This window comes from Crinia signifera, chromosome 5 (genome assembly GCF_055691185.1).
Source record: "Crinia signifera chromosome 5, ASM5569118v1, whole genome shotgun sequence".
Taxonomy (NCBI): Eukaryota; Metazoa; Chordata; class Amphibia; order Anura; family Myobatrachidae; genus Crinia; species Crinia signifera.
This window is the reverse complement of record NC_139221.1, coordinates 166,133,994-166,149,142: the sequence shown is the minus strand read 5'-3', so window position 1 is coordinate 166,149,142 and position 15,149 is coordinate 166,133,994. Positions and strand designations below refer to the sequence as shown.

General features: G+C 40.4%; 1 protein-coding gene across 5 annotated transcripts in view; it reads left to right on the top strand.

Moving 5' to 3' along the window:
* TRIO (trio Rho guanine nucleotide exchange factor) overlaps nt 1-15,149 on the top strand; it is a 270,904-nt gene that overhangs the window by 206,118 nt on the left and 49,637 nt on the right. For 4 of the 5 annotated variants that reach the window (XR_014474954.1, XM_083188252.1, XM_083188251.1 and 1 more), the window contains exon 49: nt 2,348-2,595. Coding sequence is in view for 4 of the 5 variants with exons in the window: in XM_083188252.1 (XP_083044378.1) it covers nt 2,348-2,595 (248 nt within the window). In the remaining variant the exon portion in view is untranslated. Of the gene's footprint in view, nt 1-2,347; nt 2,596-15,149 lie in introns of those variants that run through there. The other variant, XM_083188253.1, reaches the window with a different exon arrangement.

Genomic DNA, 15,149 nt, shown 5'->3' with positions numbered 1-15,149 from the left:
CGTCTCCAATGCAATACTCTCTGAACTGAGTTAGTACAGCTCAGCTAACACAGGTGGCAGTGCTGAACACAGACATGGTGTGGATTGCACTCTGCAGAGCTGAACTACAGCCCTGGGTCAGCTAGTACACTCTAAGCTACCATGTGTGGCATTGCTGTGCTCAGACAAATGCTGCATTGTATGAAAAGGAAACTAAAAGAATGACCATTCACCTTTTGGGAGCAATGACTCGCTCTCTTTTAAATAGGTGATCCATTTAAAAGAACCACCTTGCTTACGACTGACCCATCTCTAATGGGAACAGCAAACTGTTCCACCCATTCTGGAGCTGTTTTCTTGAGGTTTGAAAAGTGAAAAGCAGATTTTTTTTTTCCAGCAGATAACACCATTTACTTAGGTGAACTGTCACATCATCTGCAAGTCTTTTGGAAGATTGTAGACAGGTGTGTAGTTGGGTGTAACCAGAATTCAACATGATTATCTCATAAGATGGGACGTTTTTTGCTCCTTATTATTATAATTTTATTTATAAGGTGCCACAAGTGTTTCGCAGCACCGTACAAAGGAACAGTACAGGGAGACAAAACTTGGCATAACATTGACCAAGGGATTGACCACTCTTTCTGGTAGAGGCCATGTTTTTTCCTTGAAAGTACCATTTATAGTTCTCTCTCGTAGGGATGCTTCTGACTTTCTCAAAAATGTTTACACAAAACGGCATTTGTGTAATTTTGGAAGCTTTGGTCTAGTCTAAAAAATTTTGGTATATAAAAATTTTAAGTATGACAGTGGGACTAGTAATGCACTTCCCATCAATGCCTCTCAAGTTTAGGGCCTGTCTGTTCAAGTCATGATCGTCAGAGCTGAAGGTTTCTCTGAGAGTGTGGTTCAAAACATGCATAAGGCTCAAAAGCCTGTTTTGTCACAGAATTACAGTACAACGTGGATTGGGTGATGTTACATCTCCTGGTGTGAAATAAAGGGCTTTTCTACCTTTTATTTTGCTGGAATGTCTACTACTAATCTTGCAGGATGTTCTGGAAGGAGTTTACATCTCGCTTCTTTGAAGTTTCTGGTCTCGGCCCTAAAAAGTTTTTTGGGGGGAAACCTTGCATCTAAGCTGCTGGTCTTCTTTCAGAGACTGACGCTTGTGCAGTTTTGATACAAACCCTTAATTAGGATCTCAACCTAGTTCTGTACAGTCTTACAGCACCCTTCTCTTAAACTTATTTATGTGGTGTAAAAGTTCCATTCCTGAGACACTGTATTCCTGTTCACTTTCTCCAAATCTGTGATAGCATTGAAGCGGGGGGCTCTGTCTACAAGGTACTATATTTTACAAAGACAGGATTGTTCTTACATTAGAATCTACTATTCTTTTCAGTCCAAGGTTTTACAACAACCATAAAAGGGCAGCAAGGGTACATCATTATGGTGCCTCTGGTAGCTAGGATATTAGTGAGGAACCGAAAAGGAGACCAATGAGGTTTCCCAACATATTCATATATTCATTAACCAACACAACATTTCCTAAACTCAGCAGACTGTAGCAGAAAAAATAACATTGCAGTTCTTTATTTCTTTCACAAAAAAAGCTACAAGAAAATGTACTTACCATCAACCCAGGCATTGAAAAGCTTCCTAAATACCATGTATTGTTGGTGGCTAAAGTAGAAATATAAACATGAAAAGGTAGCGATCATGCCATCTTTATGGTACCAATGAGGCAGATGTGTTAAACATGGTGAAGTGATAAAGTGTAAGGTGATAATGCACCAACCAACCAGTTCCTAACCAAACTGTAAAGTTACAGACTGGGCGTGAAAAATGACAGTTAGCTGACTGCTGTTATCACCTTCCTCTTATCACCACCTTATTAGTTCACCAGGCTTAATACATTGCCCTTATGTAACAAACATTATTTCATGGTCTTTACTTTAAAATTTTCCAGCTTCATTTCAATCTATTTATATACAAAGATCAAAATATTCATACAATATTTATTCTTGGTAGCTATCCCTCAAAACACTGGATTATTCTGTATATCAAATTGAAACCTGTTTTTCTTTTGTGATCATTTACAAAGTGCTGCTGTTTTCTGTGGCAGAATTTCGATTTTCGGTATGGGCTTGCACTAAATTGGCACACTTAACTACTTGAATTAACCAATATGAGATCACCTTTAATCTAGTGAATCTAAGATTGAAAAGAACACAAATACATAACAAAAACTGTCTATTTTTTCAGAAAGATTTTTTTACTTTTATACATATTTTCCTTAAATTTTTCTTTGATCATTTACTGATCTCAAGTCTGATTGTTTTATCTTCTTCTAATCTACCCTCAGAGTGAAACTAGCAGCAGTAGCAATATCTCCACCATGTTGGTGACGCACGATTACACAGCGGTGAAGGAAGATGAGATCAATGTCTACCAAGGAGAGGTGGTTCAAATTTTGGCAAGTAATCAGCAGAACATGTTTCTGGTATTCCGAGCTGCCACCAATGAGTGCCCTGCAGCCGAAGGCTGGATCCCAAGCTACGTCCTAGGCCACACATGTGCAGTCATCAGTGATTTGCCTGATGGAAAAATGAAGTGGGTATTTGGCTAAGAAAGGTAGCAATAAATGTTAATGTTTTATATAAGTTGTATATGAGTGATAATGCAAAAATTCTGTATATAAGTGGCAGCCACCTGTTTTATTCAAATATTATGAAGAATTGCAGACAAGCACCTTATGGATGTTTCTTGTCTTTTTGCTTATATTGATTTTATGTATCATTGCACAGAACTTGCTGTACAACACAGGCAAATAAAAATATATTTAAATTGAAATACTTCCGTATGTGCACCCAGCCCTTTCAAATTATGAATGGATTATTAAAAGTTACTTTTTTATAATAAAAAAATCAAAACTACTATTTTCAAAGACCTGGTTTCATTCATTTAGCAGTGTTTCATCTGTCATCCTGTTTATAAATGAACACTGGATCATTAACATAACCAGGCTAAGAAGTGAAATAATTGGTGCATGTGATTGCATTCCTCGGGTTTAGTGCAAAACTCCCTGCCCCGATTGTGGTTTTAAAAATCTACATTACATTTATAAAGGTGCCCAATTGTAGTTTGGTGTAAACGGATAAAAGCCTCCACTTTAATACATATAAATGGTGTAATGTACTTAACTAAAGTGCAAATTAATTTACCCTACACTATGTTGTAGTATTTGGTGATTAACCACCACCATACCTTCAGTAAAATAGCTATCAGCTTTTGTGCTTTGTACACCTTCAGTGACCGGTGTCATTTTTGGAGCATTACCCCTCAGTGGAGTATGGGTCAAGTGTTCCCCTGCTGCAGCTGATCTCTGCACTTGTAGAACATGGCATTTGTGTCAACTATTTCAGCTGGTTGCACCCACATCCCATGTGACTGCACCAGTTAAGTAATTAAATATTCATCAGTGATAGTAACTCAATAAATCCTGTTGATAACTATGAAAATATCCTATCCATCATCAGTATGGGTTAAAGCTGCTACATTTGACAAATGCAAAATGTCATTTTGGGGATTATGATAAATGCAGTTTAAAATGTAAATTATAATGTTCATATTTTTAATCATGAATCTTCTGTAGCTTACAAACTATGTGAGAAAAACACATTTCATGGAACCAGTTTGCGGCCAAGGGTTCAGATAAGGGCAGTGGCTACAATGTGCCGTTTCAGAACTGCACTATGCATTTAGCAACTTCACAAGTTTATTGATTTTCATTTTCCACACGACAAAATATGTCTGTAGATACCACAAGGAGGCAAGATTGCTTTTTATACGTGTATGCATATCGTTATTGATGTGTCCTCATCAGGGCTTAAAGTGGTCCAGGAGTGGTGGTGGAACTCCGCTCCCCTAACACCGACACCCCCCCCCCCCCCAATTAGGCAGAGCCTAGACCCGTGCTAGGGAATTGTGCCCTACCACCCATAAAGGGATAATGGTCCCACCATACATGGTAGCACAATCGTATACACATTACACTGCATGTAGTGCCCTTGATTCATATTAAATCACACAGTAATTCCCCTTATACACATAATGTCCACAGTTGTTCATCTTAACTTTACATTATGTACGCCGTGCCAGAAGAAGAAGCCGATGGGTCAGGTTTTTCTGTTGGAATTACTGTTCAGGGCTGTGGTGGAGGTGGAACTCAGTTCCCCCTACCATTAGAGGTGGTGGAACTCAGTTCCACCCAGTTCCCCCTCACTTTAACCCCTGGTCCTCATACACCTTTGCTGAAGCCATTCCGCTTTTGGCATGCCATTTCACTTGAGAATCTTCTAGAGTCAGTGTCTTCTTTTTTTTGTTGCTGCTGAAAATGTGTGTTAATCACAATACAGTTCAACTGTCACGCACGAGCAGACTTTGCTGATTAATTTGATATGGCACTTGTCAGTGGCGCGAGGCACAGCCTTTCCTGTCATACTAGCATATATGCCGGAGTTTTGATTTTTTTAAATATGTCAAAAATACAAATAAAATATATAAAAAAAAAAATCTTATTTTTATTATTCTAATAATTTTTATCATCAAAACTCTGGAGTAAAATGTCTATGGCAGGTGAGGCAGTGCCTCACCTCACTACCTTTTCTGCACATCTCTTATTAAAGCTCAGCGAATCTCCAGCAGTGTATACTGCTGCACATGTGTATAATGCTGGTATGTACCCCATGGCTCATATATTGTGTGCAAATCGCTCTGGTACTTGCAAGGGACTCCTCAGCCATTTACCTCACCGCACGTCCCTGGCACTTGTACATTGTGTGTGACTGAACCTGTACACACAGTGCAACAATGTAGTAGCTGGAGCTATTCTCCAACACAAATTATTTTCTGCTCTGTGTACAGTCAGTCACACAAAATATAATTTATATCAAATGGAGTGGTTTATGGCAAAAAAAAGTAGCAGAACTGCACAGTACCTGGCTGCTCACTCGTGCTGCATGGCATATTGTGTAGGATGACACATCTGTATGCATATTGTTAACATACACCGCACACACACATTGAAGACATGACATATCTTAGTAAAAAGGTCTGTTTACATTGAGTGTTGACATTTTTTTACTCCCAAGACTTTTAGCAATTCTTGCTTTGAACAGTCTTTTTAACAATATTGAATACTCATAAACAGATAGATAGATAAGGTTTGTAATAAAAAACCTATAACATATTGACATAAATAGTACTCTGATTGCTGTATTTTTTCATCTGTACAGTTAATTTCAATGGTCTGTTTCATGAAAACATTCTTTAGTCTGCTGCCCTCAGAAATTTCAATCATGTGAGTCTTTTCTTAGTTTCTTCATCAAGGATTAAAGGTTTTCTAATAGTACATATAAGCCCTGAAACAGAAATGTAATCTGAGGTGTTTTCAGCTGTAGCTAATGGAATATTTCCAGTAATCCATCTTGAAGTACTTCAATCATTTCAAGACATGGGTTTCTTGATCAATTACATTAACAATGAAATAAAATATTTTTCATTTTAAAGTTGCTTCTCGTATATTTGACAAACTTTGCAACACCTTTAGCTTCACTTGTATCGCTTTCACATTGTTGTTATCACTTCGCTCTTCTTATATCCTGGGTCGGGTTGGCCAATTTGGGTTATTCAGCGTGATGCTTTCACAGAGCGTCTCCACCCGAGTCGACCAGGCATCAGGCCAGCAATTACCTGCGTTTTCAGAAAGAGTTATTGGAGGTGGACGTTGAATCTGTATATGTGGTGTGGTGGTCTTTTTGCTTTACTTCTACGAGCTTTACTTTGTACAAAAGCTTTTAGAATGAAATTAAACGTTTAACTTTCAAAATCGCTTTCATAACAAGGAAAGGACAGGACACTGGGAAGACCTTGGTTGCATTCAGCCATACAATTCTGTTGAATGAGTGTTGTATGTAGGGGGATTAGTGAGCCAGTGGAGGTATTCTATCAAATTAAAGGTAGCAACTGATTGTTTGTCATGGGTAACTTCCCCTATAGCTCAGTTCTCTAATCATCACTGCTTCATAAATCCATAATTTACTTTTACTAGGTTTTTAGAAAGCAGTTGCTCAGAGAACCCTTTGTTAGCTTTCCATAGCCCCACATATTCTCAGTGCTTACTGCAGAGGTCACCCTGTTTGTCACCTAGTTTACTGAAAGGCAGATTCAAATTGAAGCCCTCTTCATTGATTATAGAAAGCCACCAACATTTATCTGTGATTATGAGCCAGCTGGAAAAGAAATCCCTGAAAAATAGCCTGTTTTGGGTCTGTGACCGAGTAACCCCATAGGTCTGTGAACTTATTTTGGATTCCATGGCTTATCTAATGTGCGAGAAAAATGGACTTTAGTTGAATAACCCTGGATGTTAAAGCCTGAGTCTAACTCACAGTAAACTACCTCATCTAATTTAATTCCCCTCGATAGTGTGTCATTCTTTGCTGGGGATTTACCTGTAGGTCCAGATGTAGCAGCATTATTGTGCTAGTGAACAGGCTTACTATTGAGGCACTTCAATCTTCTTGTGATTCTTAAGTATCCTGCCGTGGAATAAGCTGTATCTTCCACTCAAGTTTACAGAAAACTTTATTTAAACACTGTGAAAGGGGGGTGAAGGAGGAACCTGACATAGAACTTAAACTGAAACAGATTCCCTCACGTTAAGCAATAAATTGAACAATTAATTGAGTCTCTGAAATAGGTAGTAATAGCTCCTGTAAACATAGCTGCTTACCATCGCACTGAGGTGAACTACTGTATACGAGTAAAGGGGTTGGGATCATTTGGTCTATTGCATTATGGTCGAAAATCATTAGGTCAAATCCATTAGGTCGACATGCTAAAAGGTCGACATGGGAAAAGGTCGACATGATTCTAGGTCGAAAGGTCATTAGTTCGACAGGTCATTAGTTCGACAAGGTCATTAGTTCGACATTGTCTATGTCGACATTCACAAGGTCGACATGGGGTTTTTCACTGTTTTTTTTACCTGAATGTCAACACAGTCGACATGGACACAGTTTAAAGTGCACTGCATCCCCTCGCATCGCTCGCTGCGCTCGCGATGCGTCGGGCACGGTGCCTCGCTACGCTCGGCACACTATTTTATTCTCCCACCACGCCCTAGTGGATGGTAGGGCATGAAATACCGCCTGTCGGCACATGTTGGCTCAAAAAACAGTGAAAAACTCCATGTCGACCTTGTGAATGTCGACATAGACAATGTCGAACTAATGACCTTGTCGAACTAATGACCTGTCGAACTAATGACCTTTCGAACTAGAATCATGTCGACCTTTTCCCATGTCGACCTAGAGTCATGTCGACCTTTTAGCATGTCGACCTAATGGATTCGACCTAATGACTGTCGACCATAATGCAGTAGACCAAATGACCGCATCCCGAGTAAAGATAAGGTATAAATCATAATGATTCAGATACTAGTGGAAATTTGATAGGAGTCAGGGTAGGCATAATGAGACATTGTGATTTGGATGCAATGGACATTTTTCTGCAGTATTTAGAATACAATTAAGTATCAGTGATACTACACATCCCAGCATGCCTTGCCATAGTATTGCTATTAGGGAATGCTAAAACTATTGCAAGGCATGCTGGGATGTGTAGTTTCACAACAGCTGAGGGCTGCAGGTTGGACATGCCTGCTTTAGACTAAGACCTCTTTGTTTTTCAGTGTAGCTATTCTGAACGTTGGCTTAGAGCATGGCTTATAGAACGTTGCATGTACTGATGCTGTTCTTCTTGTACAGGAAACCGTTTGGTACTTGTGTAGTTTCACAGCGCCAGCATAGCGCTGTGCTACTTCCGGTTTCTACGCTCGGCAAACTATCTAAAATAAACTAACTTAACTACATGCCAACATGGATAGTTCATACCCCCACTATCCATGTTGGCATGGAGTTGATTTTAGATAGCATAGCGAGCCACCGAGCCCCGCAAGGGGACTCAGACGCACGGCGCCAAGCTGGCGCCGTGAAACTACACAAGTACCAACCGTTTCTACTCCTGGTAGATGCTGGAGTGTAACTGGAGCTTTCCGGAGGCACTGGCCACTTCTATGTTAGGCTGAACGCTTTTTACTGAGATGTATGTATGAGCTACTTGTTAAGTGTTACTTTTATTATACCTGATTGCGCCCTCCATTCTTCTCTTCTCTGCGTGTATCAACACCAAAGATGAGCTAAACAAGTGGGACATTCTGTGCAGCTTCTGACACAAACATATATATATATATATATTATATATATATATATATATATATTATATATATATTATATAATACAATATACACTGCATACCATATGTATTGCAAATCTTTATCTGCCAAATTTGGAAGCACTCATTGGGCTTCACAATTGCTAAACCACAAAACCGCCTCTTAAAACAATGTTTTGGGTTTATTCACAACCTGTCTGACTGACTGACTGACTTACTGCATAAACCTGAAACATTGATTTAAAAGGAGTTTGTGCTCCCTCTTGTTTTATTTATTGGAGCTCCCGCATGTGTCTTTTCAGAATATATATATATATTCATATACATACAGGTCGAGTATCCCGTATCCGAATATCCGTTATCCGAATTATTCCAAAATACGGACATTCCAGAAAGTGAAAAAAAATTTTTTTTTTGCTAAAAACTCACTAGGGACATATGTAACAGCATCACTGGGGACATGATATGTAACTGGCACTATATATGTGCAAGACAATGATTGCTTGGCATTCAAATTCAGTGCTGAGATAGTACACACATTTTGTTTCACGTTTTGAAACCTTGTTTTTTGAACAATTAAAATATGTTTGTGTGTATTTTATGTGGTAATAAAATATATTTGTGTGTATATTATGTGTTTATACAGCATAAATGCAAGATACTTCAAAATACATCATTGAAATATTAAAATATTCCGAAATACGGAATAATCCGTTATCCAAAATTCTCCTGGTCCCGAGCATTTTGGATACGGGATACTCAACCTGTATGTATGTATATATATATATATATATATATATATATATATATAGATAGATAGATAGATAGATAGATAGATAGATAGATAGATAGATAGATAGATAGATAGATAGATAGATATATATATATATATATATATATATATATATATATATATATATATCTATATATATATATATCTATATATACAGTCCAAAGTCCCACCAGGTAGGACAATAACGGCACTCAAAAGGATTTTTCAACACAAGAAAAACTGTATTAAAATACAGACATGTACAGAGTAATGGGTTACGTTTCGGGGGACAAACCCCGTCCTCAGACCCTCCTACAGCAAATGAATCCCCCAAAGAGACCTCATTTATACTTTACCTGAAGCCGCCACGCTCCCCGGACATCTCAGTCGCGTCTGCCGCTGCCGGAAGTGATCAGCGCGCGCTTCCGCCCGGATGCAAGCAGTGTGTTGCCTAGCAACCCTTATGCTTGCGCTCCACAGGCGGCGCGCGTCATATGACACAAACCCGGACAGCTACACGCAGCCACTGGAGTCTCAGTGGGAGCCCGGGCGGCCAGATTAGTATACAAAACAATTATAAACCCCAATAGACCTGACTCCATAAGCGCACCCGGCTGTGTGGATTGGAGGAGATAGCGCTATCCAGCACTGATATTATGTACTCACCCTGCTGGGGCACCCTGGATCAGCACTAGCGCACCACATCAACCACCATCACAGTCCTTGGTTGCCATGGGTAACTCTGTCTGTGGGGATGTCAAATGAAAAAACAAAAAGACAAAAAAACAAATATTAATCAAAGTGCAACAACAATAACCAAAGTGACAATAAACATGGACATATACATATACACATACAGAGAATTACATATATTTGCAGAGAGAAACATTAATGAAGCTGACTCGTAATGATTAGGCAATAATAAATCAATAATAAATCAAGGATCCTAAACCTCATATAAGGCTATTGAGGTTAATCTTTTCATTAAGACCACCCGGTTGGATGGTACCCAGCCTAAAGATCCATCTAGCTTCTAAAGTTAGCAGTTGTTTGGCCCTGTTACCGCCTCTCATCGACTCAGGAATATGGTCGATCATAAAATACTTAAGGGAGCTTAGAGGGTGACCTAACCTTTTAAAGTGACGAGCCACCGGCTGGTCCACTTCCCTGCCCATGATGGACAGGTTAATGGCCGACCGGTGCAACCCCATCCTTTCACGAAACAATCTCGTGGTTTGCCCCACATAATACAATTTGCAGGGACAAACAATAACATAGACCACATGGGTGGATTTGCAGTTCATGATGTGTCTAATTTCGAATTGTTTAGTGGAATGGGGGTGTTTAAATGTACGACAAGTGATGATGTGACTACAGGTCGTGCAGGAGAAGCAGCTATAGCAGCCCGGGGGTTTAAAGAACACATTTGATGGCTTGGGGATGCCCCTGCCTGTGATGTCTGTTCTCATGAGGCGATCTTTAAGGTTGGCACCCCTTTTAAATGCCGCTAGAGGCCTCAGTGTTTTAAGTCCAGGTAAATCTGGATCTGTTTTTATGATGGGCCATAAAGCATTGGTGGCATGTTTTATAACGGGGCTGGAGGTGGAGAAAGTGCTAGTCCAGGGTAGAATGGATGAGGCACTTTTGTTTTTAGCCACAAATAACTGGGACCTAGGGAGACGAAGAACTTTAAGTTTTTGTTCCTGTAGAACTACTGGGTCATACCCTCTTTGTGTGAACTTTAGAATGAGTTCATCTAATCTGGGTTCCAGTTTATCTCTGTCACTCATGATGCGTGATATCCGCATCATTTGTGACATAGGCAAGCCACGCTTGAGGGCAGATGGATGGTGGCTAGAGGCCATCAGGAAAGTATTCCTATCAACATCTTTTGAGTAGACATCTGTGCTGATTTTGCCCTCAATGATTCTTATGGTGACATCGAGATAATGTGCTTCCTTGGCGCTCCAAGTGGCAGTGTATTTAATAGTCGACTCCATAGAGTTGACATGGTTGACTAGTTGCTTAAGCCTCTCCTCTCCCCCTGTCCACAACATAAAGATGTCGTCAATATAACGAGTATAAAGGAGGAGGTGTTCACTCACTCCTAAACAATTCAAAAAACATCTCTCCTCTTCGACAAACATAAATATGTTTGCAAACGAGGGGGCCACGGCAGACCCCATGGCACACCCTCGCAATTGCAAATAGTATGCTCCGTCGAAGAGGAAATAATTACGCTTCAGGGTAAGGTTAAGCAATTGGCAAAATAAATCATGGTCAAATAACTCAGGGTCGAGGTACTGTCTAACAAAGTTGGATGCAGCCTCCAGTCCTCCCCCATGTGGGATGGAGGTGTAGAGGCTGCATACATCCAGGCATACCAGTAGTGTACCGGGCGGGATCACATCCACCCCTTGCAGCAACAGCAAAAAGCTGGTGGTGTCCTTGAGAAAGGATTTCTTAAGTGGCAATAGTGGCTGGAGCAGAAAGTCCAGTAATTGGGCAACTGGTTGATAAAGTGAGTCACAGGCCGCAATTATGGGCCTCCCAGGTGGACGTTCACGGTCTTTATGTACCTTTGGCACCGAGTACAGGACCGGAACCTTTGGCCAATCGGAGAAGGTGGCGTTGAAGACTTTATTGGACAGCTTGCCATCCTTTACAGCTCCAGAAAGAAGTGTCTTAAGCTCCACCTGATATTGCTTGGTAGGGTTGCATCTCAGCCTGGAGTAGACCTCGACATCCGAGAGTTGCGAATAAAGCTCCCGTCGGTATTCTTGTAGATCTTGAACAACGATGGCCCCGCCCTTGTCGGCGGGCCTTATTACTATGTCCTCGTTGTTGCTCAGTGACTTCAGAGCATGGACTTCAACAGATGTCAGATTCTTATGAATTTTGGCTGGTGCCTTGGTGAATTTGTTGACGGATTCATCCAAAAGGCGACCAAACGTGCGAATTGAAGGATTCTGTGACGGAGGATCAAAGGTGGATTTAGATCGACTCATGAGGAACTTGTCAAGTGGACTGTCCTGGTTCTGTTGCGGGTGTGATTGAAAAAATTCTTTTAGCCTCATTTTACGTAATAATTTATGTTGGTCCAACCTCCATAAAAATGGGTCGTGTGAGTTGGTAGGTACGTAGGACAATCCTTTAGTAAGAACTTGTAATTCGGGTGCTGTTAAAGTGTATCGAGATAGATTAATAACTACGTTCTCCGGTTGTCTACACGACGTCCCGGATTGCGCCTGGTTGCGAAGGTTTTGTTTGCTCCGGCGGGTGGCCGGTCTCTGTTTGCCCTGGAAGGGCCAGGTGCGGCCTGATCTAAAGGGACGTCACGTTGATTAGAGGCATCATCTGATTCTGATATTTGGAAATCACTGTCACTTGTGACTATCGCTGCTTGAGTGCGATTTCTGTTTTTATTTCCTCGAGATTGCCACGGACGTTTCTTAATCTCGTTAGTTTCTGATCTCTGCTGTTTGCTGCCAGAGATCCACCCGTATACTCGGTTCTCTTCATAGTCGAGATCCACCGTTCTCCGCTTATTTCTTTTGAATTTAATGAGGTCATCCTTATAGTTCTGGCACTGTTGTTCCAGCTTTTCAAGCCACTGGGAATTGGAGGAGTCATTGAGAAGAATGTTATTGTCGTTGACAAAAGTAGTAATTTTTGTGCGTGTAGCTTGCAATTCACGCCCAGCCTCTTCAATAACTAGTACTATCAGGTCAAGTGCACATCTGTTAAGGATTCCAACCCACTTTCTTACAAATTCGGGGTTGTGCCTCCCGATTGTTGGGGTATTCTGAACCCTGAACCCCCTTGGGATTCTTTTAGCCCGGAAATAATCCGAGAGGGATGTGCCATGTAGTAGGTAATCGATTTCACGGCGGCGTAGCCGAAACAACTGATGGTAAGCCTCATCTATGGAGAGGCCAGAGTCCTTTTAGGAATCTCCCTCTGCAAATAATATGCCTTGGATCTCTGCTGGTGTAAAAGTAAAAGTCTCACATGCTGGAACAGTAAAGACCTGGCAACCAGTGGCATCCCCTGCATCTGACATTGCTGGGTTTTCCATCATGGATACTCCAGGTGCTTGGTAAGATGGTAAAGCAATTTGAGACAATCTTAGGGTTCAGAGGAAAAAATACAAGTAGGCAAATCCACTATCCAGTGGATGCAATAACGTGTCTGTGGTGCCTTGCAACCGATGTGACAGGTTTTTTGTTTCCTATCACACAAAGGTATCCATCCAAAAATGCCGGCACTCCAATGTACTTGCAGCATCAACCCAGGTGCCAGTAAACGAATTTACACAGTCCAAAGTCCCACCAGGTAGGACAATAACGGCACTCAAAAGGATTTTTCAACACAAGAAAAACTATTAAAATACAGACATGTACAGAGTAATGGGTTACGTTTCGGGGGACAAACCCCGTCCTCAGACCCTCCTACAGCAAATGAATCCCCCAAAGAGACCTCATTTATACTTTACCTGAAGCCGCCACGCTCCCCGGACATCTCAGTCGCGTCTGCCGCTGCCGGAAGTGATCAGCGCGCGCTTCCGCCTGGATATACAGTATATATGAGAAAAAAGGGGGTTTCAGAGGGCGCTAGAGTAACACAACAATTGTAGTAAAAAATTGTATTTAATACAACACGTTCAACGAATAAATTTCGCATAAAAACCCTATCCGGGTATAACAAATATACAAATAATTGTACAGATACACAGTTTCAGGTGGATAAATGTAAAATTCAAATATAAATCTCAAAAATGCACAACTCTGATGGGTTGATAATGGAAAGCCCTTCATCAGGGGCAACTTCATCAGAAGAAACTCAGCAATAGATAAAGCTATGCAAATCAGAGTCAAGACACAATTTCAGAATTTCAAATTTGATAACCACACTGGCAATGTTCGAAAGTAGCGAAATAGCGTAAATTCTCTCCAGCAAATAAAGATGTTAGGCTCAGCGGAATGAGACCCACATAAATATAGGTGTCTTGAGGGATAGTGCATGCAGCTAGAATCCACCTTAGTGGGATTCTAGCTGCATGCACTATCCCTCAGGACACCTATATTTATGTGGGTCTCATTCCGCTGAGCCTAACATCTTTATTTGCTGGAGAGAATTTACGCTATTTCACTACTTTCGAACATTGCCAGTGTGGTTATCAAATTTGAAATTCTGAAATTGTGTCTTGACTCGGATTTGAATAGCTTTATCTATTGCTGAGTTTCTTCTGATGAAGTTGCCCCTGATGAAGTCATGTGAATGACGAAACGCGTTGGGATTTCCACCATCAACCCATCAGTTGTGCATTTTTGAGATTTATATTTGAATTTTACATTTATCCACCTGAAACTGTGTATCTGTACAATTATTTGTATATTTGTTATACCCGTATAGGGTTTTTATGCGAAATTTATTCATTGAACGTGTTCTATTAAATACAATTTTTTACTACAATTGTTGTGTTACTCTAGCGCCCTCTGAAACCCCCTTTTTTCTCTCATTTCTATTTCCTGGATCCTATCTAACAGAGGATCCTTCAGAGGTGCTGCTTCCTTAAACTCTGAGCGCAGAGAGGGGACCCCTGTATCTAGTTATATATATATATATATATATATATATATATATATATATATATATATATATATATATATATATATATATATATATATATATATATACTGAAAAGATACGTGCAGGCGCTCCAATAGTGCGATTACCACTTTAATATATATATATTTTTTTTTTTATAGAACAAAGGTTCGGGTCACGTACCACAAGTAGCGGCTCACAATTGCTGCAGGTTGGACAGCATAAGATAGTGCACAGCATTGTAATTACCACTCCAAATTGTGAACTGCTGTGCACCATCTTATGCTGTCCAACCTGCGGCAATTGTGAGCCGCTACTTGTGGTACGTGACCCCAACCTTTGTTCTATAATAGTTTTTAATAAAGAAACTTTTTTTTTTTTTTAAAGTGGTAATCGCACTATTGGAGCGCCTGCACGTATCTTCAGATTTATTGAGGTGTGGAATTCAATACACCTGATATCCAGGCTAAAGGATCAGACGTTTACC